This window comes from Rhinolophus ferrumequinum, chromosome 4, assembly GCF_004115265.2.
Source record: "Rhinolophus ferrumequinum isolate MPI-CBG mRhiFer1 chromosome 4, mRhiFer1_v1.p, whole genome shotgun sequence".
NCBI classification, from domain to species: domain Eukaryota; kingdom Metazoa; phylum Chordata; class Mammalia; order Chiroptera; family Rhinolophidae; genus Rhinolophus; species Rhinolophus ferrumequinum.
Window position 1 is genome coordinate 7,576,816 of NC_046287.1, and position 25,897 is coordinate 7,602,712.

Consider the following 25,897-nt stretch of genomic DNA (forward strand, 5'->3'; position numbering starts at 1 on the left):
AGCAAGGAGGGTACCAGGCAGGTATATACTGAAGTCAGGAAGGCTACAGGCACAGACTTTTTTTTTTGCAAGTGAAGGGGAGACAGATAATGGTCTGGAAGTAGCTTGGGGAGCAAAGAGGATGTCTGTTTCATCCCTAGGCACCGAGGAATATATAGTGTGAGAAATAAAATAGCTCCATTTAGGGAACTCAGGGGAACGCACTGTCTTCAAGGTGAAGTCTTGCTTTCAGGTATCGCAGAGAGCTGAAGGAGATTTGTTTTTCCTTTTTCTTTTGAAATGATTTTCAGCTTAGAGAAATTGTTGCAAAATAGAACAGACTTTTTCAGTTGACTCTTCTCTTAGCTAGCCCTCATGTTAGTATCTTATAACCATCGAACAATGATCAAAAACAGGAAATGACCACTGATAAAACACTGTCAACTACAGGCTTTATTAGAAATTCACGAGTTTCTCCCTAGTGCTCCTTTTCTGTTTCGGGAGCACAGAATTATAGTGGTCGTGAGTCCTTAGTCTCCTCCACGGTGACTCATTTCCCCCTTATCTTCCCTGACCTTGACACATTCGGTGGGTACTGGTTAGTTACTTTGTACAATGTCCTTCAAATGTGGGTTTGTCTGATGATTTCTCATGATTGGATTGAGGCTTTCATTTGCAGAATACTGAGAAGTGGTGCCGAGTCCTACAGCATTATATCGGAGGGTACCTGGTGTTGATATCCTTATTACTGGTGACGTTAACTTTGGTTCATCGGTTAAGCTAGTCTCTACTGTAAAGTTATCATTGTTTCCCCTGGTAATTGGTACTTTGTAATTGGGGGTGATGCTTTCTTACTATTCTCATATCCTGTGATCCTCAAACTTTTCCCCGTGGATTTTAGCATCCATAAGATTTCACCCACAACAATTTTGATCTTGGTGTTTGCCTAATGGTGACTTTGTATTTGAGGAAGACTTTCTGAAATGAGGTGAAAGACACAGAAGTGTTGGCTCGTCTCATATCAAGAGTTTGCTGCCACTGTGGAGGAATTCAGGAGGGTAGATGAGGTTTGCAGAGTGGCAAATGTACAGGGCAGTATGGGATTGAAAGACGGAGAGATGATGGCTCTTGGGTGAGGTGGGCCACTTGGAGGTGACGGAGATAAACAGAAATGTGTGAGACAGGAGGGGACTAGTACTCAGAGGAGGGAGGCTGTGGTTCTGAATTGCACCTTCAGATGGTTAAGTTTTGGCGAGAACATGAATTTGTATAGAGCAGCTTGGCACTACCCAACATAGTTTAAACATATATATACATTTATAAGTACATATACTAGAAATAGCTATGTTGTAGTTATGTATCCTAGAAAATTGTTCATACATGTACACAAAGATGTATGCCAGGATATTTACTGAAAATGATATAAGTATCCATCAATAGGAGTGGTTAAATGTATTATTTTTATCTATATTATACAATGCTATCCAGCTGCCAAAGGAACAAGATAGCTACCGTGTTTCCCTGAAAATAAGACCTAGCCGGACCATCAGCTCTAATGCGTCTTTTGGAGCAAAATTAATATAAGACCCGGTCTTATAGTAAAATAACTTATATTTTTGCTCCAAAAGACGCATTAGAGCTGATGGTCCAGCTAGGTCTTATTTTCGGGGAAACAGGGTATATAGTAATATGGAAAAATCTCAAGGGTATTGTTAAATGAGAAAAGCAATTTTGCAGAAGAAAATATTATAATACTCCACTTATGAAAAGAAAAATGTCTATTAGGCTGGGAAAGGCTATGGTTAAAAAAAAGAAGAAGAAGAAGAAAAAGTGGACGTCACATTTTAAGTAACTTAAAGAGCAAGAAGTTTATATCTTTCTGTGGGATGGTCCAAGAATAATGTTTGAGCCAGCAGGCTAGCTCTCCTCTCCAGCCATTAAACAACTCAAAATGTGGCTCTTCCATCTTTAGCAAGTAACTTCCAAGCTCACTTCAGGTGCTGTCATCAGACAGAAAGAGGAAAGAGCATTACGAATCATGTGGGCAGTTATTGACGCGTGTCACTTCAGGCTTGGCCCCTACTTTCGCTTCCGTTCTGGTAGCCGGAACTCAGATCTATGGCCCCATCTGATTGCAAGGGAGTCTGGGAAATGTAGTCTAGCTACGTCCAGCAAGTTGAGAGACACATTTTAGAGAACAGCTGGCAGTCTCTGCCTCACCTTAATTATCTCTGCCCCCAATCCAAAGTAAACCACTGTTCATCATTCTAAATAGGTATTTGTCAATTAATAGATGACAGTCTGCAAGAATACATACCTGATAGCTCATAGTATTCTCCTCTGGGGACGGAGTAAGGTGGAGAGGAATGTTAAGCGGGACTTTTCCTTTTTATTGGTCACACTTTTCTATTTTCTGACTCATAGTTATGTTCATGTATTACTTTTTTAATTAAAAATTAAAGCATTAAAGACCAGTTAAATGAGGGGAAAGAGTTGTTTAAAGTTCATGGGCCAGTTTGATTACTATCAAGCACAAAATTCAGGTCTCCCGATGTGACCACCTCACGTTCATGTTTTTTTTTGTTTTATAGCTCTCATTCTTGTGATCTTCTAAGTGGAACTTGTACATCTCCCTATTACATTTTTTGGGTCATTCTGTTACTTAAATAGGCTCTGGGAGGGCTTATAGGTGTGGGAAGGTCTTCTGTTCACATCCAGTTATATGAAACTGACTCAGGCAAAGTAATACCTGTTTAGATGACTCTGTAACACGTATTGTTAAGCAGCAAGTGGAGACTGAGGAAATGCTTGTTGCCTGCCTGAATGCATGAGTGAATGTAAGGAGGATTACTAGCTCACCTAAGCCTAAGTACAGGTTTGTGAAGCTTTGTGAAATACAGGAAGAACTCATACAGAAGGTTCCTAAGACACACTGAGGTTTTGTTTCCAAATATGATGTAGTAAGAATTATTCTAAGTCAGAATAATGCAGACCAGAGATACTTATGCATATTAAATAGCCATCTGTACTACTGTAGTAGTTCTTAGGATCACCAGGGGTGCTTTTAAGAAACACAGATTCTCAGATCCAGACACGCTGAAGTACAAAGTCCAAATCTTGAGTCCAGTAATTTCTAAGAAGCAACACGGATAATTTTCATGGTCCCAGCCCCACACAGGTCTTCCTACTGGCATTTTGGAGATTATTGTTCTGCGGAATCCAGGATGGCGAATGCCAAGCCTTTCCCTAGTCAACACCACAGTTATTAGTGAGATTGAATATCTTTTCACATGGATATTGCTCATGAGAAGCTATGAAGTGTGGTGGCGAGAAGCACGGACTCCGGAGCCAGCCTGTCTGGGTCTGATCTTGGCTTTGACATTTATAGCTGTATAACCTTGAGCAAGTTACTTTTATAAATTGGAGATTATAATAGTACCCTCATGAGGTTGTCATGAAGGTAATATATATAATGTGATTACAACAGGGCTTGGCACATAATAAGCACTCTATAAGTCCTAGGCTATCATTTTTGTTATCGTTCTTTTTTATTATTACTGTCAAAGGGCCTTCTTTCTCTGTGAATTACATGTTTCTACCTTCTGCCCCCTTTTCTATCGGGTTGTCTCTTTCTAATTGATTTATTAGATCTTTATATATTTTCACACTCATCCTTTTATTTTCCCTTTGGTTATAAACATTTTTGTGGGTTTTTGATTTTATAGTGTCTTACCATTGATTTTCATGCATAGCACAAATGTATATAGTTATAAACTATATACAAAATAATATACTTTAATGTTTGATATAAATATGAAATATGACATACCTTCCCTTTCTTGCTATTAGCAGATGTACATAAACCAGCATAACAGGTGTTTCTGAACCATCTCTTCAATACTAGAATTCAAACTTGCTTGTTTTTTTCCCTGAATATAAAGGATATATTGTTAAGAAATACACAAGTCTGAACAGGCAGAAACAAAATCACCTGGTCATAATCAGGTGACCTTTGGGGCCACATTTGACCTGCAGAAGTTTTTGTTTGTTTGCTTGTTTTTGGCCAGCACAGTGTTGGCTCACAGTGTTTCAAATTTTTTTGAATTCTTTGCCAATCTATCCACATGGAAAGTGTGTAGCATTTTGGTTATACCTATGAAAACTAGGACATCTGGCAGTGCTGGCCTGTGTCCCCGTGGGGCAGCGATGGCCTGGAGCTGAGCAGATCACCTCTTTACACAGATGATCTCTAGTTTGTCAAAACCCTCTCTGGTCTCTTCAACACTGACCTGAGTGGCGATGCCATTTATCACTGAGTCCGAGCTCCTGTTGCCCTCATGCCAGGCCCGCTTCACCTCCTCCATCACCTGTTTACACCCTGCAGTCATGTGAGTTTGCAGGTTAGCTAACAGGAGGTGAGAGAAAGTAAAACTCCCAGCAAGACAGAAAGTACCAGGGTCTGTAACTGGTATTTTCTTCAGTGAAGGAACCTTCCTAATGATGACTGTTTCACTTTGAAAGCTGTAGTATAACATTTTTGTTCAAATGTTCTTATGTGTCCTGTCATGGTGCACAGTTGGTAGGTACGAGTAACCAAGTAGAGAAAGATGCTTAACACCTGTAGCTGGGGTATGATGAGTGGTAAATGCCTAACTCATAAGCTCCTAAAAGTCTAAGTTAACTTTTTAGCTGATTCTTCCTTGAACACTAAAAACCCTAGTGTTCTTTTCTAAGAAAAGCCTTATAGGAATTGTCCTTTACAATTCTGGGCTATTCAAATAAGCCAACAGATACACATTTCACTCTGGCCTTTCCTATATTTTTGTCTTTTCAAAAAGATCAAGTTTTTTTTTTTGTTGTTTTTTTTTTGATGAATCGCCATTAACAGATTTCAAATATGCCAACCCGTCCCTTTCCTTCCTTGACTTTCTCACAGTGCAGCTTCTCTTCCAGAACCCCTGCCTGTTCTCAAACTAGACAAGACTAATATTTTTAATTGGGATTAATATGATTGGTGGTATTGGGACACTTTTATATTCTGGGCCTAGATAGCTCCTAGATCTGACCAGAATAGGCTCTTCCCTTTTCTCACCTTCCCTTCCCCCCCCAAAGGTTCTGAAAAAGCTGAGAAGCCTAGACAAATCCTTGAGAATTCTTTGTACTCTTCCTCAACGACTCTTGGCCTCTTCTTATGTACTTTTGGAATTCATCACCTAAATTGAGAAATTATTCTCTTGTGTATATTACTTTCTGTTGTATTATTTTGGTAGGCTAGTTGCTAAAGATCTGTAATAGCTTGAGTACTATATGTATTTTTTTTTCTTGCTCATTTAAGATCTGGGTGAACAGGTTTGAGAGGAGGCCCCCTCCACTCAGATATCCAGGCACCAAAACCAGTATAGGCTCTCCCACCTTCAATACACGCCTTTCTGGTTTGTGCTGGGGGTTGTCTCTCTTCCGTCAGCCAGAAGGAGAAAACTGGAGGTGAACGTGGGCAGTTCATGATTAGTCAGTCCTGAAAGTGGTGATGTACATCACTGCCTGTCACATTCCGTTAGTCAAAACTCAGCCACGCGGCACTGTACTAGTAGTAGAAAAATACCAGTTAGTTTGGAACTTGGAACTTGTTCGTGTAGTTCATTATGTGAGAGTAATCTGCATTCTCCATAGGCTCCTCATATTCCTGTGACAGTCCTGTGGCCCTGTCATTATGATTTAATCCTGTGGCACAGGTGGGGCAGTGATGTTTGGAGCAGGGGCCACGCTGGTGGTTAACCACCCGACCAGCTTTGTGCTGGAATTGGCAGGTAAGAAGCAACCGTCAGAATGCAATGCAGAGCTGCCAGTCAGCTGGGTCTGAAGTTCATTCTGTGTTTGGCATGGCGTTTCTTTTTCACTGCTGTCTCCTATGGTTTGCACTCAGCTAAGGATATTCAGAAATCTCATCCAAACCTCTGGCAACTCGCTTCTCTTTACACTTTTGACTGATGACTTCATAAAACCCTAGACAGTGGGGCAGCTTCCAGACTCTGTGGCTTCATTAGTCTCCTTGTCTATTCTTGGCAAGATAAGCCACCCCAGACAAATGGAAAGGCTGCTCGTCTGAGCTGCTGGAGCCTTATGTTTCTCAGGGTTATGTGTATCACTTAACTTTTCGCTCCTTCCTTTCCCAGCTCAAGCTTCTGACCTTGTTCAAATGCCATGTTCTACTTAAGTAATTATTTGAAGTGATGTTGGCATCTCGGTTTAATTTCTAATTCCTTGTTTTGATTTTCGCCCCACTGGATATCATTTATTTTTACCAGGCTGTTTGTGATTCCTTTGATGCCCATGCCTTACGGCTTGATGAATTGGATCTTACTTAGCATTAGGCCTAAAATATTAGGGGGAACAGAGGGATAACAGAAGGAAGGAAGTAGATGGGGAGCATGGTGCAAGGGTCTAGTGCAATATAAAATAGGCCTCAGTGAGGTATTCGGTTGTGAATGTGTAATTAAGGGATCAAAAAATCCCACAGGTTACATGGAGAAAGGGCAAAGGAATGGAAATTAATCAGTGGTAGGCAGAATGGGGCAGTCATTGAAGTGAGAGGCAGGAAACAATTCCAGTGTTCTGTGTTTGACATACATGAGAGGAGAAATTGGGGTGCTGATTTGTATTTGTAAGGGGAAAACAAGGAACTTCTTCTTAACTCTGTCTAGGCTAATTTTTCACAATCTCAGAGCTGAAAAGAGATGTCAGAAATGCAGACTAGAACCGCAGCACTTCTTATCTTCCATGGAAGGGTTAAATCAAATACAAAGGGGGTGTGTGTGTGTCTAGAGGCAGAGTGTCCATTTCTGCTTTCAGAATCCCACCGGGGTCCGTGATCCATAGTGGCTAAGAGAGAGCTACTGGATGAGAGTGTCTCTGTGTGTCCTGAGAGTGGTCAAAGCTGTGAAGGACATGAGATGACCAGGAGAAAGAAGGGGAAGCATCTAATGCAAAACCAGTGTGGACGGAGGTGTTGTGGGGTGCTTCACTCTACAGTGACGTCTGAGTGTCAAGCTTTAAGTGTTCAGGTAGGAAAGTAGGGCCCCACACGGTGGGATCTGAGAGAGCATTTATCTCCATGTCAAAGTATATGAAGTAGAAAAATGAAATCATAGGCTCACATTCCACAAACCTAGTCCTCCATTTTTCAAACTAATGTTCTTCGAGAATGTAGTCTGGCGATCGCATTTGGTTTTGATTTTCTACTGTACTCAGGCTAACCTTTTGTTCTATCTAAGACACTTCTAGCCATCACCCAATACAAGCCTAGGCTACTATCCAAAGGCCCAATAAATAATGATATTTCTGCTTTCGTAAAGGCACTAACATGGATTTGTGTTCCTGCCAGCAAAACTGCCGAGTTCTTGAGCAGACTGGAGACAGAGTGGCCAAACAGAAGTTCTTGTCAAATTCCTCTCCGTGACCCACACTCTTCGACTTGGGTGAGTGGATTGCCATGCAGGGTGCTCTCAGGCATTTTTTAAAGAGGTGTTTAGTGAGTGAGGATTAAGGGCACAGAGTGACCTGTACAACATAGAATATTGGATAAAGGTAGATGGTCTGATCTGAAGCTTCAGCTTCAGCTGTTGCCTTAGCTCTAAAACAATGCCTTTACTTGTTACCTGCATTATGGGCACCTGGACTAAACAAACATCAGCCTCAGGAAAGCCTTTGATCCCACCCAGTCATCCAACCATCTGGCCATCCCTCAAATGTCTATGTTTACATAAGGTGTACCGAGTGCATACAGTTCTGCCCAGAAGGGCCTTAGTTAAGGGAAGGAGAAAAGCACAGTTATAAAGCAAATTCGTGAGTGTAGAGCACATAGCAGTTAGAAAGCTGAAAGTTTAAAAGATGAATCAGTCAAATAAAGAGAGTCATGCCAGGTGCCAAATTAATCAAGACACAGAAAGAAGAATTGAGGTATAATGTCCAGAAACAGCATGGTGTGTGTCAGGGAAGAAGAGTTTTGTGTCGCTGCAGTCGACGAGAGTGTAACTCTGGGAGAGCTGAGGTCTAGGGGTCTGGAGAAATAGGCAGGGCCATGCAGGGAGTGGCATCCCGGGTGGGCTGTCCGGGACATGACAGGATGGTCAGCATTCCTGACCCCTGGCCACTAGATGCCGGTAACGTCGCCCAGACATTGAAATGGCAGGAACTGGTGGGGCTGCTGAAATCGGTATGGCACATGGGAGAACTGGTACCTCATTCTGTGCAAACTGAAGGTCCTGCAAAATGTTAAACAGGGAAGGGTGAAGGTCAGATGAGTACTTAGCTGTATTACACTGGTGACCATCAGAGGATAGATGAAAGGAATAGTGAGGCAGAGAAGCCTCTAAGATGCTTCCATGTGAGTCGAGGTGAGGAGCGATGAAGACTTGACGTAGGTGGGTGGGTGAAAGGATGGCAATGAGAGTCCAGGTCAGAGAATAGCTCAGCAGGTGAAACTGGCAGGGCTGGGTTATGGACTGGCTGACTGGAGACAGCAAAGTAAGTGCAAGTACGGACTGTAGTGAGAATCCTGGGAAAGGATCGTAGTTGAAAGAAAAGATGGGTATAAATTTCAAAGACTCAGTGTTGCCAGGATTTGGGTAGGTAAATGGTAAGTTGTTGGAGAAACCAGATCTTCACTTTCTCCCAGCCTCCCCCCTTCTCTTTAGCGACCACATTTTAAAATGTCATGAAGACATTATGACCCTTTTTGGCGAAAGGTCATTTTACTCTTACCTACCAACCCTTAAATGTTTTTCTTTTTTTTTTTAACCTTGATGTTCCAAAGTCTAAATTTGCCAGTGTGGGCTCCTGAAGTCACATCGAATCTGTCATCTCTGTCCCCTTGTTGCAGGGCTCTGGAGGACAGAGTTCAGGAGCTAAGTAGTGGAGCTAAATCACGTGTGGGGATAGTCCTGGGCTTCTGTCCAGATGCCCTGTGGCCGTGAGGGAGGGAAGGAGCACAGGAGAGTGAGGGCCTCACTAACTGGGTGTTTGGCTGCCAGAAGGGTCTTGATTTACGTTTCAGGGCTTCCTGACGCCCATGGTTTGAAGCACCTGGCAGAACTGAGTGAGCTTGTTCTATTGATTTTGGCTCGATTCTTCAATCTAACAAGATCCTCCTGAATTTGAATACTGTCATCTAAAGCATTAGTAACGTCTCCCAGAGCTGCATTTTTTGCGGATTGGTGAATGCCTTATTCACACAATCATCAGGGTTATTTATAGAAAATGTGGAGCAGGATTGGACCCAGGATGGTTCCTCATGAACTGCATTCAAGATTTGCTACCATTCTGACACCAAACTATTAATAATTTGTTGGTGTTCGATATATTCAACTGACTTTTTACCTCTGTTATCCTCTTCTCATTCAGTCTAATCTATATGCCTAGACTTCCTCTGAGAATGCTTTGCAGAACCATTTCTAATGCTTTAGGAAAATCAAAGACGTGCATTGCACTTTTGCAAAGTTAATGCACCTGCATTTGCCTTGACGACAGGTAGTGTATAGGACACGACTACTGTGTGATAGGCCTCCACATGGGGCGTGTGAGCGGCAAGGTGTCGAGATTTTGTAAGAAACAATTTTAATTTTGTTACATAACGCACTTTTCCTGAGAAAATTGTTTTCCTTGTGCTTATTGAAATGTGGCTCTGCCACGGGCAGGTAGGAATTTAATAAATACTGAATAATTATGTCAATGAAAAAGAAAATTCCTTTAGATGTCACACAAGAAAACTTCAGACAAAAGATATTTAGAGTGCTCATTTACGATTTATACAGTCAGCCAGGGCGTGTGTGTATGTGTGTGTGCACGTGTGCGTGTGTGTGTGCACGTGTGCGTGTGCGTGTGTGTGCGTGTGTGTGTGTGTTGGCTGCAGTACCAGCATCATCATAGCTTCCTCTGTCGTTTTCATTGAATTCCCAGTTGCACACTAACTAGTTTCCAGTCTCCGGTTTGCTGCCCCCTGCTTCCTTCTCTTCTGCATAGAATAATAATTTTTAAACTCTCATCCTGTTCCACTGCCTTGTGGCGTCTGTATCTTCAAGGATGAAGTCAAAATGCCTTAGCTTGAGCACAAAGCCCTTTCTGCTCTCTGCCCACCCCCCACCTCCAGTCCCCACCCCAGGTGACCAAAGTCCTAAAGTGCAGGTGTCTGCCACTCCAGGTACGGTCCATGGACCAGCAGCATGGGCATCACCTGGGGGCTTAGAGAAATGTAACCTCAGGCCCCGCACCCGACCTGCATCAGAACCTGCATTTGAACAGCATCCGTGGGCCATGTGTGTGCACATTAATGTTGGCAGAGTGCTTCTCCTTCACTTATGCCCTTATGGCCGTAGCTCCTCACTTCCCATACTCTATACACTGAATCAGTTTGGTTATTTCAATTGTTAACCTATGTGTCACATGTTCTTTCAAAAGTCACCCCTTAAAGGCATATGTCCCCTGCCCACCTTCAATCCCACTTCCACTCCAGTACTTTAAACTCCTTGTGTTAGTTTCCCATCACTTATAAAATATGTCCTCGGGGATTTAATGTGTGGCACGATGACTATAAGTAACACGGTATCACATATTTGACAGTTGCTAAGAGATCTTAAAATTTCACATCACAAGGAGTTCTATAACTATGTATGGTGACAGATGTTAACTGGACTTACTGTGGTGATCACTTTACAATATATACAGCTATTGAATCATTATTTTTATGCCTGAAACTAATACAATGTTATATGTCAATTACACCTCAATAAAAAAATTTCCCACTGCTGCTGTCACAAATTACTGCAAACTTAGGGGCTGAAAACAACTCAAATTTATTCTGACCCTTCTGGAGTCACCAGTCAGAAATGCGTATGAAGGGGCTGAAATGAGGGTGTCGGCAGGGTCGGTTCCTTCCGGAGGCCCTGTGGGGGAGTACGTTCCTTGCCTCTACCAGTTCCTTGCCTCTACCAGCTCCTCTCGTCATCTTTGGCTCCTTGGCTCGTGGTTGCCTCACTCTGACCTCTGCTTTCATCCTCAGACCTCCGTCTCCCAGCTCTCTGACTTGGCCTTCTGCTTATAAGCACCCTTGTGATTACGTTGGGCCCACCTGTGTCATCCGGCATCATTTCCCCACCTCAAATTCTAATTTCTGCAAAGTCCGTTTTGCCATATAAGGTAACATTCACAGCTTCTAGGAACAAGGCTGTGGACATCTTGAGGGGATGTCTTATTCATTCCCCCACACTCCCGTAGCTGTGTCTTTTGTTATTTGACTCCACATATCCATTAATGTGTATGTTGCTATCTCTTGATTAATCGATTTTAGATTAATTTAGATTTTAGATTTTAGATCTTATTAATTTCTTTCCCCTATTCTCCTAATATAACTATTCAGTATTTCAGGCTTTTCTTTATTATGACTATGTGAATATTTTCTCACTGCCAAGCCAGTTAGTATGCTCCACATTTTCTTTCTTTCACATTTCCTTTAAATTTTCATTGTATTTTTTGCATTTTTTTACTTTTCTTTGAACATTTGACTGACTTCCTTCAGGTTTTGCGACTGTGTACAAAGTGCCTCTTGATGCAAATTCCCACTCAGTTTTCCATTTCGTGCCTATCAGGTAACTTGTCAATTCCAGGTTTCTTTTCCTCTTAGAAATGTGCCTCCTGCATCCCTCTCACTTCCTGCCTTAACCTGGTTGTTCTTCAGGCCTCCTGCACAGCTGTTGTTCTGGAATTTCCCTTTCACAGAATGATTCTCAGCCGTGTCTGTACATTGGAATCCCCTGGGTGGCTTTCCAATTCATGGATGCCTGGGTCACACCCTCAGAGATCCTGCTATATTGTGGCCTGGGCTGCAGGACTTTTAAAGCTCTCCAGGTAATTCTAATGTACAGCCATGGATGAGAATCACTGCTTTTATATCACCTGGGGAATCGCCTTTATTGCTTTCCTATGTTTGGGTCTCATCTATTGTCTTTCTTTCTCTCTTCTTTTTTTCTCTCTTCTTTTCTCTCTTCTTTTCTTTCTTTCTTCTTTCTTTCTTTCTTTCGTTCTTATTCTTTCTTTCTTTCTTTCTTTCTCTTCTCTTCTTCTTTCTTCTTTCGTTTCCTTTCTTTCTTTCTTTCTTTCTCTCTCTCTCTCTATCTCTCTTTCTCTCTCTCTTCTCCGCACTCTCCTCTCATCTTTTTCCTTCTTTCTGTCTTTCATCACTCGCGTGCTCCTCTTTTGCTTACTCTCTTCCGCCCCCCTCCCTACTCTCCCTCTCTCGTCTCTCTCCTCTTCTCGCTCCTATCTCTCTCGCGCTCTCTCTCTCTCTCTCTCTCTCCCTTTCTCTCTCTCTCTCTCTCTGTTTGGTGGAGTATATTATTTAGTAGCTGCTCCAGAGAAGGTGTACTTGTATGTCCAGGTCCTTGCATGTCTGAAACTATCTTTATTCAGCCTTCATACTTAGCTCACAATTTTCTGGTAAATATTCTAAATTAGACATAATTTTCGTTCAGAATTTTTCGTTCAGAAGGCATTGCTCCTCTAACTTTGAGGATTGGCTCCTGAGAAATCCAAGGCCGTCTGAATTTCTATTCTTATGTGGGGGCTTGTTCCTGCTTCCACTGGAAATATTTTAATATCTTTTATTGTTTTTGGTATCCTGCAATTTCATAGTGATGTACCTTAGCGTAAGGGTCATTTTCATTCCTTTTCTGTCTGGAAACTCATCTCTCGTTCTAGATGATTTTCTTGTGTTATTTCTCTGATTTATTTCCTTTCATTTTCTCTTTATGGAATTCTTATTATTCAAGTCCTAGGCTTCCTGGATTTACCTTCTAGCTTTTTTTGTAAAAAATACTTTTCTCCTCTAATTTATCTCTGGCTCACTTTCCCCCCCCGTCATCCAAGCATACTGAGTTAGAAACAAACAAAAACAAAAACCCCAGTCCTTTCCCTCCTAAGTGTCTCCGTTTCTCTTAAACTACCTCCACACTCATCATACTTCTGACACCAGCTATATGGGGGCTTTTCCCACACCAAGCAATTCTGTGACACCAGCTAGGTGACCTACAGTTTAACTTAATTGTGACACTATCGACCTGGAGATAGTGTCAGATCCCGCAGGTGAAGGGCTCAGTTCCATGAGACTGACGCCACTGCAGATGTAGGTCCCAGGTTACTCACAACTTCTGTTCAACCTGGCGACAAATCAGAGGGTCCATGACCCCCTCCTTGGGTTTGATTAATTTGCTAGTGAGACTTACAGAAGTCAGGGTAACACTTAACTTACATTTCCGAGTTTATTGAAGGATCTGATGAACAGTCAGATGAAGAGGTACGTAAGGCAAGCTGTGGGAGGGTCCCAATGGCAGGAGCTTCAGTCTCCGTGAACTTGGAGTGCGACCACCCTCCCAGCATATGGATATGTTCACCTACTTGGAAGTCCTCCGAACCCCTGAATGTTTGGGATTTTTATAGAGGCTTCCACACAAAGGCACGACCAATTAACTCCATCTCCAGCCCCACTCCCCTCTCTGGAGGATGGGGTGGGATGGGAATGAAAATTCCAAACTCTAATCATGGTTGGGTCTTTCTGGTGACCAGACCCATTTGGAGCCACCCAGAGTCACCTCATTAGGACAAAAGATGCTCCTCGTACTCTTATAACTTATGAAATTAATACGAAGATTTTAGGAGCTCTGTGCCAGAAACTGGGAATATTTATATAGAGAGATATATAGATAGAGTTATATGTGTATAGATACAGACCCAAAAAAATGTATGCACATTCTAAGAAAGGGGAAAAGTATTAACATTAGAACTCTTGATATATGCTGATAGAAAAAGATGAATACAAGTCACATTTGACTTCTGCAGTTACAAGAGGTGCTCAAAGTGGTTCCCATCAGCGTCCAGACACTTCTGATTACAGCGAACCACTGCTTGAGCAACATTGACCAAAGTGTCCACTTGTATACATTTTTTGGCACCCTCTGTATAACAATTTAATACTAATATTATATTATGATTTAATGATAAAAAAATGATGTGAATACAATCACATGGACATTTCTGGGGTTTAAACTAAGAAAAATATGATGAAAAGTTTTTTCTCCCCTATTTTGACCAGAAACTTCTGTCCACAGCTGGATAAGCACACAGCAGGATTTGCAAGTAACTTTGAAGTCTTCATCGTTAAGGTGCCATGTGACTTCCCAGTATCTCTGGCCTTTTCAGTGACACTTGATGTGTCCAGTCTTTTTTTTTTTTTTTTTTCCTGAGTCAAAATCTAGGACCCATGTTCTGATGAAAGAATAAGAGGTTTACATTTAAAAGGAAGGTACACACATAGAATTTAGGTTCCTTACTTAAGTCATCGTACCTGATTTAACTAAATATTTTATTTCTTCTTTCAATCTCTTGAATAGAAGATGTGCGCCCTTGCTCCCTCCCCCATCCCTTTTAGGTTTTATGTGGAATATATGTGATGAAGACTAGCCTTCTCTTAAAAGAAGGGGTCATTAGAGAACCACTTACCACAGTCCCATTGTGTGTAGGATATAAATACGAGGAAGTCATAGGATGTGTATGCTTGTCTCATGGAGCAGGGTTTGGATATATAAGGGTTTTCCGAACACATCGGGAGCTTCACTATTCTGATTAGTAGTGCAATAGATGATACAATCCCTCTCTGGCAAACGCTTCTTATTATTGGATAGTGACAGAAATGGAGGGATGAATTAAGAGTGCCTGAGAAAAATTATAGTAAGAGAAAAGGGGCGGGGGGTAGCCCACCTCAGCTTTATGGATTATTAGTCCAAAGAACTAGGACTGAAATAGGCAGCCTGCTGCCATGCTGCTGCTGGTCATGTTATGAGAAAAATGAAATTTCCTCACATTAGCTTAATAGGCTGGCCTCTCTGCCTTGCAGAGACCGGGCTACAAATCAATGTGTGAGAGGGAAAGTGTATGACAAATGAACAGACAGAATACTTGAAATCTCCTCAATTCCAGAATATATGGTCACTCTGCTAGCGTGTGGAACCCTGATGTGGTGGCTCAGTTGGACTAAAGACGTGCTCCTGTGTGCACCAGCTCTCCTAAGGGTCCCCCTAGAGGTCCTAATTCCTCTGCCTCTAAACAGGCCTAGTTTTCTCACTCAGAAATAGAAATAAGCGTTAGGGACAGGTTAAGGATGCAACGACGTGAAAGAAATACATCTCTAAGATCATGTGGTATCAATCCCCTGTGGACAGGATGTTTATTAGGAAGCCATTAGTGAGCAGTAGACACGTCAGTGCTTCTAAAGTCAGCGTCACCGTTGCTTGTCTCTGATAGACTGATCAGCTCGTTGGAGTCTTGAAAAATAGACAATGTTCCTCTATTTGAAATCCTTCTCATGAGAAAGAGTACACTATGGGGACTCTCTCTGAGGGGATATTTTTAAAGCTAAGTTAAATAAATATTTACGTTATCCTTTAAAATGCACTTATATTAGCCTTCTTTTATATATATCCCAAGGGACATCTTCCGGCAAATGGATAAATCACTCAATAGGCAAGTGTGTATGGAGAGCTTACTGTATGTTCAGTACAGGGGTTGGTTTATTAAAACCAGACTGATGGTAGGAAGACTAGTAGTACATTGTGGTGATGCTTTTCCCTATGATTTTTTCCCCCTATGCATTTACAGGCCAGAAGCCAGGCTTATAAGGATTCTTTAAAGGAAGAGGAAAATCGAAAATTGCAAAAGATGAAGGAAGAACAACATCAGAAGGTATTCACAAGACCGTCTCTATTAGTCATTGCTAATTATTTACTTGTAGTACTAGATAATTTTGAAGGGTTTCTAAACAAATATTTACATACATGAAAATCCTGAAAAAAATAGCACAAGCATTAAAAATCAAAGGTGAGCTGTGGGTACGTTTTACGAGTATGGTGATGGTGATGGCTGATTCGGGTTAAAACCCTCACGGTACTTCTCCTTAGAGGGGCTGCAGTATGTCTGCTCTAACGGGTGCCAGCAGTTCACGGAGACGTTAGAACACTTGTGAACTTCTCATCTACAAACCACGACTGATGTCAGTGCCATTTTTTAAACCAAAGGTGTGTAATGTTACAAATAGTGTCCAGAGAATACGATAATGCATAACAAAGTGGGTGTACACATTCAAGAAACAACTGGCTTAGTCACCTAAAAATACACATACAGTAAAATGTACAGATATTCTACACATGTATTCAAATATGTGAGTCATTCCCAAAGTTGTGAGTGGTAGAAATCAATGCAATGAATGCCGAGCCTCCTCTAAGAAAAGTGCTTAAAGGGGTAGTTCTCACTAGAATATAAAATTTCTGTCATAGTAGCTGAAAACACTCAGTGTTTTGCCTTGATGGACACACCTGCCTTTCATGCATAGGCTCAGGTAGGGCCTCAAGTGCCTGAGAATGAGAATCATGAGGAATACCAGCAGTTAGCTCTAAGGTATCATTTCATCCCAAATCCTTTAAAACAAAATAAATTATTCAGCTACTTGGAGACCATTATCGTCCCCATAATTCGTATTTCCCAACTTTTCTTCTTGCCATATAGGTGGTTGATATATCCTCTCACTTCCTCTAGCATATGTCTCAAATCTTATTTCTTAAGCAATTAACTTGAATTCTAGCTCCCATGTTGATTTCCTTGATTGGGCTTAATTTGTTTTTACCCTTACAGCTTTGCTGTCCAAGGTAATTCATTATAGCAATTATGTGTGAACATCACATTATGAAATGGACTATATGTATTAATGGCTTTTGCTATAATTTGACCCTTTTGAGTGCTACCCGCCTTCCAACAGTGGTCAATCTCATACTTGTTCAAAGCTTCACCCAGCATATAGTATAAATGAGTGTCACTAAGCTGTTTTGCCCATAGTAGGTAGTCATTAAATTGTGGAAACAATAATGTCAATTGTAAATTTAGTTATTAAGCTACTGCATAAACAATGAAGAAACCATGAAACATTTCTATCCCTTGGTGGTTTTATTTTGTTTTAAAAAAGCAAACATCTTTTTCTTTTGACAAAGGCTTTCATATTGAAACCCACAATTAAATAAGCAATGTTATGGTAATATTCTAGTAATTAGCAAGTAGAAGCTAAATCTGGTATATACTTACATTATATTTTCAATAATGTCTGTCAAATAACATGAAAGTATTGATTTGTTTCTGTGATTTTTTAAAAGATTTTTATTAAAATACAGCCAATATACAATATTATAGCAATTTCAAGTGTACATCATATTTATTCAACATTTATATACCTAAAGAAGTAATCGCCATGATAAAAATAACATATTATCTTGATAAAAATAACATATTGTCACGATAAGAAATCTGTCAAGTAAAGAAAATATTTAAAAAAGAGAAAACTGTCACTCCTAATTCCACTGAAGCAGACTTTTTATTTTGTTTGTCAGAAATGTAACATTTTATTAGTCTCAAAAACAAGATCCTCTGTATTGTTTCATTGTCTTAAAAATCACTATTGTATCATATTTCTTTGGTTCTACTTCTTCTTTTTTCCTGTTTTTTATTAGTTTCAGGTGTACAAAACAACATAATGATTAGACATTTACACCCCTGACAAAGTGATAAGCTCAACAGTCTGGTACCCATCTGACACCGTGTATAGCTGTTACAATATGTTTCTGTGACTTTTTCACTTAATACTGAGTCCTGAGGTACGTGGACACTGAGGAGAATGTTGTGAAGTCAGTATAGATATGATTGCTTTTAAAGTAACTTCTAGTGAATTTTAAATAGTGCTTTGTAAAGTTTAGTGTGTATATTTGGAACGTAAAAACCATTAAAAGTAGGACATTTTATAAAGCAGATGCTCAACAGATGAGAAAATCAGATCTGAGATTTAATTTTCAGGTTGAGCAGTTGTTTTGAACAGTGAAAATTAAGCTTTTTGTTTCTTAATCTTGTTTTTCTTCTGGAGTTAGACAAATATTGATACATACATATTTTCTGGTGATTGATTAAACATAGTTTTCTTTTACTTACTTAAATTATTTCCCTTTACTTACTGCAGCTTTCAGTAAAATGAATAATGTTAGTGAATAGAGAATTCCATCGTTAGGGATTTCAATGGGACACGTAAGGGTTTTTATTAGGTTTTTGTTCAGTCTGTTAGAAAATGTCCAGTGAAGGCATTCCCTGATTGGTAGAATCTGTCATTCCTTATCATGTCAATGGTTTAGCTTAAGAAAACAAGAAGAATCATGGCTATGACAAGAAGATACAGAAAACAACACATATCTGTCATTGTGTCTATTCATGTAGATATTTATTGAATACCTGCTATGGAGTAACTTACAAATAGATCACCTAGGTTAAGTTGAGGTGGCAGCACATTTGTTTTGCTCTCTATGTCTCTGACATTCATGTTCTTCCAGTACTGTGGTCTCTGGGGGCAGTAGGTTCTTACCTAAGTTTACATTTGATTCAGTTCCCTCTTCTAGAAATTTATTTGTAATTCTCTTCCCGCTATACCTTTAATATATTCTTCTCCATTGACTGCTGTTTGTATTTTGTCAACATATATATTCTCTCTTGCCATTCGAAAATAAACACACCAACTAACCCCTTCCTTGATTCTTCTGTCCTCAGAGATATCAACTTTTCTGTTTCCACCAAATTAATAAAGACAAAAGTAATCTTACTGTAATCATATCTTTATTACTCACTTCCTCCTTCATTCCTTATATTCTGGTTTATATTCACAAAATGCTTTTACTGAAACTGCTCTCTAAAGATAAAATCCCCCTGAACATTCAATTCAGTGATCTTGTTGGAATCCCTATTTCCCTGTACTTTTGTAACACTATTTAACACCACTTTAAAGTTTTCCTTTTCTGGATTGTTCTAGCTGAATTATCTCAGAATACTATATTTCCGTATTCATTTATTCACTTATTCTATTAACATTCATTCTATCGACAAACATATGTTGAGCTCCTATTACATGCCAAGCCTTCTGTGAGAACCTTGGACTTCAATTAAGAATAGAATAGATAAGGTTCCTGCCCTCCTGAAATTTATTTTGATGGAGGAAATAAAGGAATAAAGGAAATGAAAAAATAAAATATTGCACTTTTTATTGTATAGTGATTAATCACTTTGTAGTAATGCTGCAAAAGTAATAAATTGTATGTTGTGATAACTTCAGACTGGTGTATAAAATATTGTTGATTGCCTACCTCCCTCCTAAATAACCCTAAGTTTTTCTTCAGGTTTCCATCCTACTTAGCATGGCCTGTGTTTCAGAGAAGGCTGACATCATCCTGGTCCCAGGGATTTAATCCGAAATGGTCTAACTGTTCATGGGAATTCCATTCTCCTTGACTGTGATTGGTTCAGCCATGGATATGGGAAGTAGTCCCAACCAATGAGATTTGTGGGAATCAGTACAGATTTTTATCAATATGAAATATACTGCTCTTCCCATTTAAAGATTTTTCAGCTTGATTTATTTTTTGTGTGATTCTAATATTTCCTCTGCTTGCTATTTTGTTAGAATTTGTGTGGCAGTTACTTTTTCCATCACTTAATTTTAACCTCTCTGTGTCACTTAAATTAGATTTCTAATGACAAAAATGACTGATTTTTCTTTTATCCCATTTCACAATCCCTTTTAATAGGTAAATTTTATATAGTCTAATTTATTGTGATTACCAGTGTATTTGCACATATTCTTGCTACATAATTTACTCTAATTATGTTTTCTTGTTTTCTGCTCTATATTTTCTTGACTCCTTGAATTTTCTCTGTTTCATTTAATTTCTTTTGCTCTTCTCTCTCTTCTCTCCTCCCTACGAAAATGTTTTTATCCTATATGACCTTTGCTTGACCCATTTGATCTCAAAATATATGTCTCACTCAAGATGGGAAAAAAGTTAAGGGAAATTTCTATTTTCCTTTTACAGTTTTTCCTCTATATTGTCTCTGCTCTCCATTTCTGGGATAGCTATCAAATAGATTTTCAAAATTCCAGTATCTGTTTTCTGTATCTCTTCATTGTTTTTTCTTGTACTTGTCTCTTTGGCCTTTTCATTGCATTCTGGGAGAAACCTGTAGGTAGATCATCCTGCTTACTAAATGGTTTCATAAGTTTTCATTCTGCTTATTAGGCACATTTATTGAATTTGTTTATTTCCCAAGATTGCTGATTTACTTTTTCATAGCAATGTTCTGCTTCGTAAGTGCAGTATTCTTACTTATTTCTTCATTGATGGCAATTATACAAACGTTATCATTTTCTGTTTACTATTTTTTTACAGTATATTTTCCTTTCCATTGTAAATTTTATCTCTGGTGGTTTTCATTCTCAAGAGCTTGGTGGTTCCTGGTTATCTTGTCATGTTTCTTTGGATGTGCTGCTAAGTAAACTAAGCAAGAGCTTATCTTCTGGGTGTGGTAGGAAACCTCCTGTTCTCCTATAGTCAGTAGGTACCCAGATGTTGTCCTGTTTCTTTGAGCCCAGACACCCCTCCACAGTTCTGTTTACCCTATAATGCAAGTGTGGAGAAGAAAGAGCCCACTGCTTTTAGTGCACTTCTCCAGCTGATTATCTTAATGACAACATCAGTATTCCCTGTAAGGTAGAGCTCCTTTGGAAGCACTGCTAACTCCGCTCCAGTTTATCCCGCACATTTGTTTCTTTGTATAATTTATCCCGTCTCCTTTCTACCTGTCAGGAATTTTTTAAAAAAAATTCTGATTGGCTGATTGCACTTACTGATTTCGCATGCTTATTGATTTTATATAATCGTTTGGAAAGTAAAAACAAACCAAAAAACAAATACTGAAATTATTGGTTGACAGAGAAAATTATTACAGAATACTGATGATGGCAAGAGCACTTCATGGAGCATGCATGCAAAGCTGGACTCTGAGACCTCGTGCTCTGCGAGATCACACCTGTAAATCCAATGAGTACTAACAAAAGAAATGAATTAAGTATCCAATCCTGGAATTTAGAGCAGGAACAATGAACGAGGCACTAGAAGCATAGATTTAGAAAAGATTAAGTTTATATTACTATAGATAATACTGTGCTAATAAATTGAATATGTGGATTAAGTGAATGATTTTATAGAGAAATATAAAACTCCAAAATAACTCAAAGAATTAAAATACATAAAAACGAATGAAAATACAAGTGATTTTTAAAGTTTTCTGAGAATTATTTCCCCTAACAAGCTAAATTTGGATTAGTTTACAGGCAAGTTCATTGGAATTTATGAGGAACAGGTTTGTTTCCCATGCTTTAAAAATTGTTTAATAGGAAAAAGATGAAATAATTTGGAATTAATATTAACTATCATCCCCTTGGTGTCACAGCCTAGTAAAGGTAACACACACATACACATACTTATAGAGATTAACATCTGAAAGACAATTCTAGTTATGGGGTTTTTCTCTTAAATAATTTTCTCTTAAATAATCACGGCAAAAGTTTATTCTAGGAATGCAAAGATCACTAGCTATATATTATGACTTTTTATATCATATAACTGCAATAGGATAGGTCATGAGAGAAAAAGCATTTGACCACCTCTTTAGTAGTAAACAAACAAACAAAAGTACTGATAAATTTTAACCTCTACTGTCAATTAAAAAAAAAAACTATACTGAACTAGAAATAAAATTTTATTCTTAGCATACGTTTAGTCTTCCAAACCAGTAATCAACATTATACTCAGTAGTGAACTACTGGAACACCAATATAAGGATATCTGCAACCCCTACCACCAACCAGTATTGTTCTGGAAACTCTAACCTAGTGCCTCTCAAACTTATTTGATGAAAAACTTTTCAGTTAAAAACAAATAAACAAAAACGTCTTAATATAACATGGAACAAATGTTTGGGAATTGTTTTACCCAATGTGATAAGACAAAAATTAAAAAGCTTTTCTAATGATTAGGAATAAGTAAAGTTATTTATGGATGAGAGCAATTTGCCTGTACAACCCAAGAGAATCAACTGGGAAATGATGACAAGAAATGGAGTTAAATGAGAGTTGGTTATAAAACATATATACAAAAATCAACAACTTTCTCACATTGCAATCATTAATTAAAATGTATAGAACAAAAAGTTCTCATCAACAAGCAACTATGTAAAATATTGCTCAATTCCTTAAAAAAAAACACACACAAAACCCCCTAAACTTTCCTGTGATCAATTTGTCAATTTGATAAATGTCAATTTGAATAAAGTAGAATGGATGATGAACCTAAAATTCAATATTGTAATAACTACATTTCTATCCAAATTAATTTGTGGGTTTAATACAATTCCAATAAAAATTGCAATGTAGTTTGAGGTAGTTGGAAAAACTCTACATTTCAACTGGGAGAATAATCATGAGATTAAAGAAGAGGCTTTAGACAAATATGGATAATAATTTGTGTGTTTGCTGGAGCAAGGAGAACTTACACTATTAGTTATTAAAAATACTTCAAACTCTCTCTTCTGGTGAGAGGCGACTGAAATGCTTTGGCATTATCAAATTCTAAAGAGCTTCCTAAAAGTAAAAGTATTAGATCTCAAAGGTGTGCATTTATTCTAAGGAAATAATCAAGGATGCACACAAGATGTAAGTACAAGGTTGTTTATATTTAAAATGATATTTGTGGAAAGTTTGAAGGCATTTGGTCAGCAATAGAGGATTTGAAGATTTTAAAGTTTAGACTCTCGTGCAGGAATCACTGACATATTTTAATGGTGTGGGAATAGTCTCACCTGTATGGAAATGAAAAACTAAAGATGATAAAATAGTCTGGGTGAGTTTTGAAACCGACCTCTTCTTATTGTACTTTGTGCAAATTTCTCTCTCTAAGCCTCCGTCTTCTGTTACGTATGACAGTGATGTTATTTACCCCATGACATTGTTTCTATGACTACGTGGGAGAAAGCGTGGGGAGGGTTTATGCTAAGGCCTGGGACACGGTAGGCCTGTACATGTGACCTGAAGTGATGATACGAAAGAAGTTATTAGGTTGGTGCAAAAGTAATTGCAGTTTTTGCAATTATTTTGAATCTCTTAAACAGCAATTACTTTTGCAGCCACCTAATATAATCTATGTGGATATCCCAAGAAATTAAGGAAATATACTGCCATGTTAAAGGAGCTTATCTTTGGGTGGAGAATTTTTATGTGATTGTTATGTTTTCTTTATAGTTTCTGTACTTTATATATACATTATCCACAATGAATAACTTCTGTGAGAAAACAATATTTTTTAAAAGAATGCAGTTGAGAGGAAATATTTCTGGGTGGTATATATAGAGATGTGTGATTCGATGATTATTGTAACCAGAAGTCCGTTGCCCTGTGTATTAAAATAATAGAACTAAGAATAGTAAGAGGAAAATATACATTGTTAATGCTATTGTTTGACTCCCCTACTTTGCCCGTTAGTATTTGCTTCCTTTGACTTAGTTCATCTTCTCAGTTTGGGGGTCTTTGTCCTTTTGGGCAAAGCCATTACTGTGGGGAGCCACGGAACCCGGACTTCTCTAAACTGTCCCCTCCCCCCAAAACTCTCCTGTATTCACACACATTCAAAGGAGGGGTTCTTGAGCTGCCGCGGCATTGCCCTCCTGCTCTCACTGTCTTTTTGCCCTTGTTCAGTGGAGAGGAAGGACATCCTGTCCTTCCCGGGCGGATAGTGCTTTAATACTTACGGAAAGCCGTCAAGCTGAACCATGTCGGAACATGCTTTACTGGGATTCAGACATGATTTTAAAATGGCCCTATGCTAGTCTTCAGTAATGCCACCACAGCCTCGCTTTGGGGCATGTTTTTCACTCCAGCCTCATTCTGTTTCTCAAGCGTTCAGCCTTGCACACTCCTGTCTGTGGTATAGTTGACCTTTTGGTAAATGGGAACACAGAGGCGACTTCTACACCCGCTGACAGGTAATGGTGACCCCTTTACTTGTGGCTGCTAGCTGGGGCCCCAGCACTGGCTCTTTGTACTCACCTGCAGCTCTCCAGCAGAGTGGGCAAGAGCAGCGTGGGGGAGCTACAGGTGAGAACAAAGAGTCAGTGCTGGGCGCCCCAGCTTGCAGCTAGAAGCGCGTGGGGCACACTCAGGCCGTGGCACCATTTGCGGGGTTGTCCTTGTTTATCATCATCATCACTTGGCCAAAGTTTACAGGAACTTCTGCTCTTGGTGTCTCTAAGGTGATGGTCTGCTCATCACATTACTTAAGTACCTTCTTTGAATGGAGCTCTGTCTCAAGGTAGGGAGTTGTGTAGAGCAGTAAGAAGACGTGCTGCCTTCTGGGAGCCTTCATGGACCCACTTAAAATTACAAACAACACCCAGAAACATTTGCTCCCTGTTTCTCTTGTTCGCATTCCTTCCTTTGTAGTCCCGTCTCATGCACGGTGCTTGAGATCGTGTTCAGCAACGCATTTCTTTCTGCTTTGCATCATGGCTGTTTCTGGGTCCATCTCCCGCGTTAAAGTGTGATGTCCTTCAGGGTGGAGCTGCGTCTATTTGCATCTGTACCTGTAGCATGAATCCAGGTGCTCATGATTGGTACTCAACAAGCATATGTTGAGTGGGAAAGGACCGATGCCGTGCACCATGTCCCTCCTGCTTAGAGCATTTTGATTTCCTTATTTCCAGAGCTCAGTCTGTGGGACAGAGACCACTTCCTTTATATCTGTCCAAGGAGGTAGTGCACTTGTGTGTGAGAACCCGGTGAGTGAACCGGTATATGCTTATAAGACGAGTGGATGCACCCGCAGTGGCTGTCAGCTCAGCAGAACACATTAATTAGTTGTTGAAATTATCCTTTGTGGATAATTTCAAAGGAAATTTCCAAAGGAAAGCCAGCCTGTCCCTCGTTAGTTATAGAGGGAGGTGCTAGTTGTAGAATAATGACCCTGAGAGCGGTGATGCCAGAGTGTCCCCTCCCGCCATCTGGAGCAGTGTCCTTGCATGGCGAGGCTTCATCAGCTGCCCGTCCCCGTCCCTGTGTTTCTCCCGCTCTGGAGTTTCTCCTCTCCCCGTTGTCGTCTCTGGAGCAGGTGCTGCGTGTTTCTCTGGCCCTGTCCTCTTTGAGTCCTCCCGGATAGATAGTTCTTGGCATCATAAATGTAGTGTTTTGCTCTTTTACATTTTTAAGCATTAAAAACTATATTCATTGGGATTTTTTAAACAAAGAAAGTATAAGGAAACAGAAATAGAAGAAGTAATATACTTACATGGCTCAAAAGTTAACAACCTAAAGCGATATAGGATGTTTGAACTTCTACCCTGCCCATCCAGCCTCTGTGTGCCTCTTCCCAGCGATAATTACAGTTAATGTGTTAGTGTGTGTTTTTCCATAAGGTGTTTTAAATACAATGTACAACAGCATATACCAAATGGAAATGGATACAAGTGTATCTTGTCTGTTTACATGGAGAAGTCCCAGAAAACTGCTCTGAACCTCTCTCTTGTCATTTCATGTATCTTCACAGATATCTCCATTGCCACTTCCCTCTCTCCCCCATCCGCTTTATTCTTCGTAACTATTGCATAGAGTTCCATGGTGTAGATAATCTAACTTATTGTGTCAGTTCCTAGTTAATGGGCGTTATCACTTTTCTCTTGAACTTTTACTGTTTCAGTAACACAACTGTCACTATCTTTATACAGACCTCTTGGAACACTTCTGCAAAGGATGTGCACATTTTACATGTTGATCTGATTGCTAAATTGTCCTGCAAAAACTAAATTACTTTTCCCAAACTTAGCCACTCCCCCAAAGTGCTTGACTGTACCTGAATCTCTGTAAGACTTTTCTACTTTTTGTCAGTACGATAGGAGAAAATTTTTATCTCATTGTTTC

The 25,897-nt window shown here is 39.6% G+C and overlaps 1 protein-coding gene across 2 annotated transcripts in view; it reads left to right on the forward strand.

Moving 5' to 3' along the window:
* Positions 1 to 25,897, forward strand: part of EPSTI1 (epithelial stromal interaction 1) — an 82,793-nt gene that overhangs the window by 43,579 nt on the left and 13,317 nt on the right. For both annotated transcript variants that reach the window (XR_004422810.1, XM_033103881.1), the window contains exons 7-8: positions 7,361 to 7,454; positions 15,679 to 15,762. Coding sequence is in view for 1 of the 2 variants with exons in the window: in XM_033103881.1 (XP_032959772.1) it covers positions 7,361 to 7,454; positions 15,679 to 15,762 (178 nt within the window). In the remaining variant the exon portion in view is untranslated. The remainder of the gene's footprint in view (positions 1 to 7,360; positions 7,455 to 15,678; positions 15,763 to 25,897) is intronic.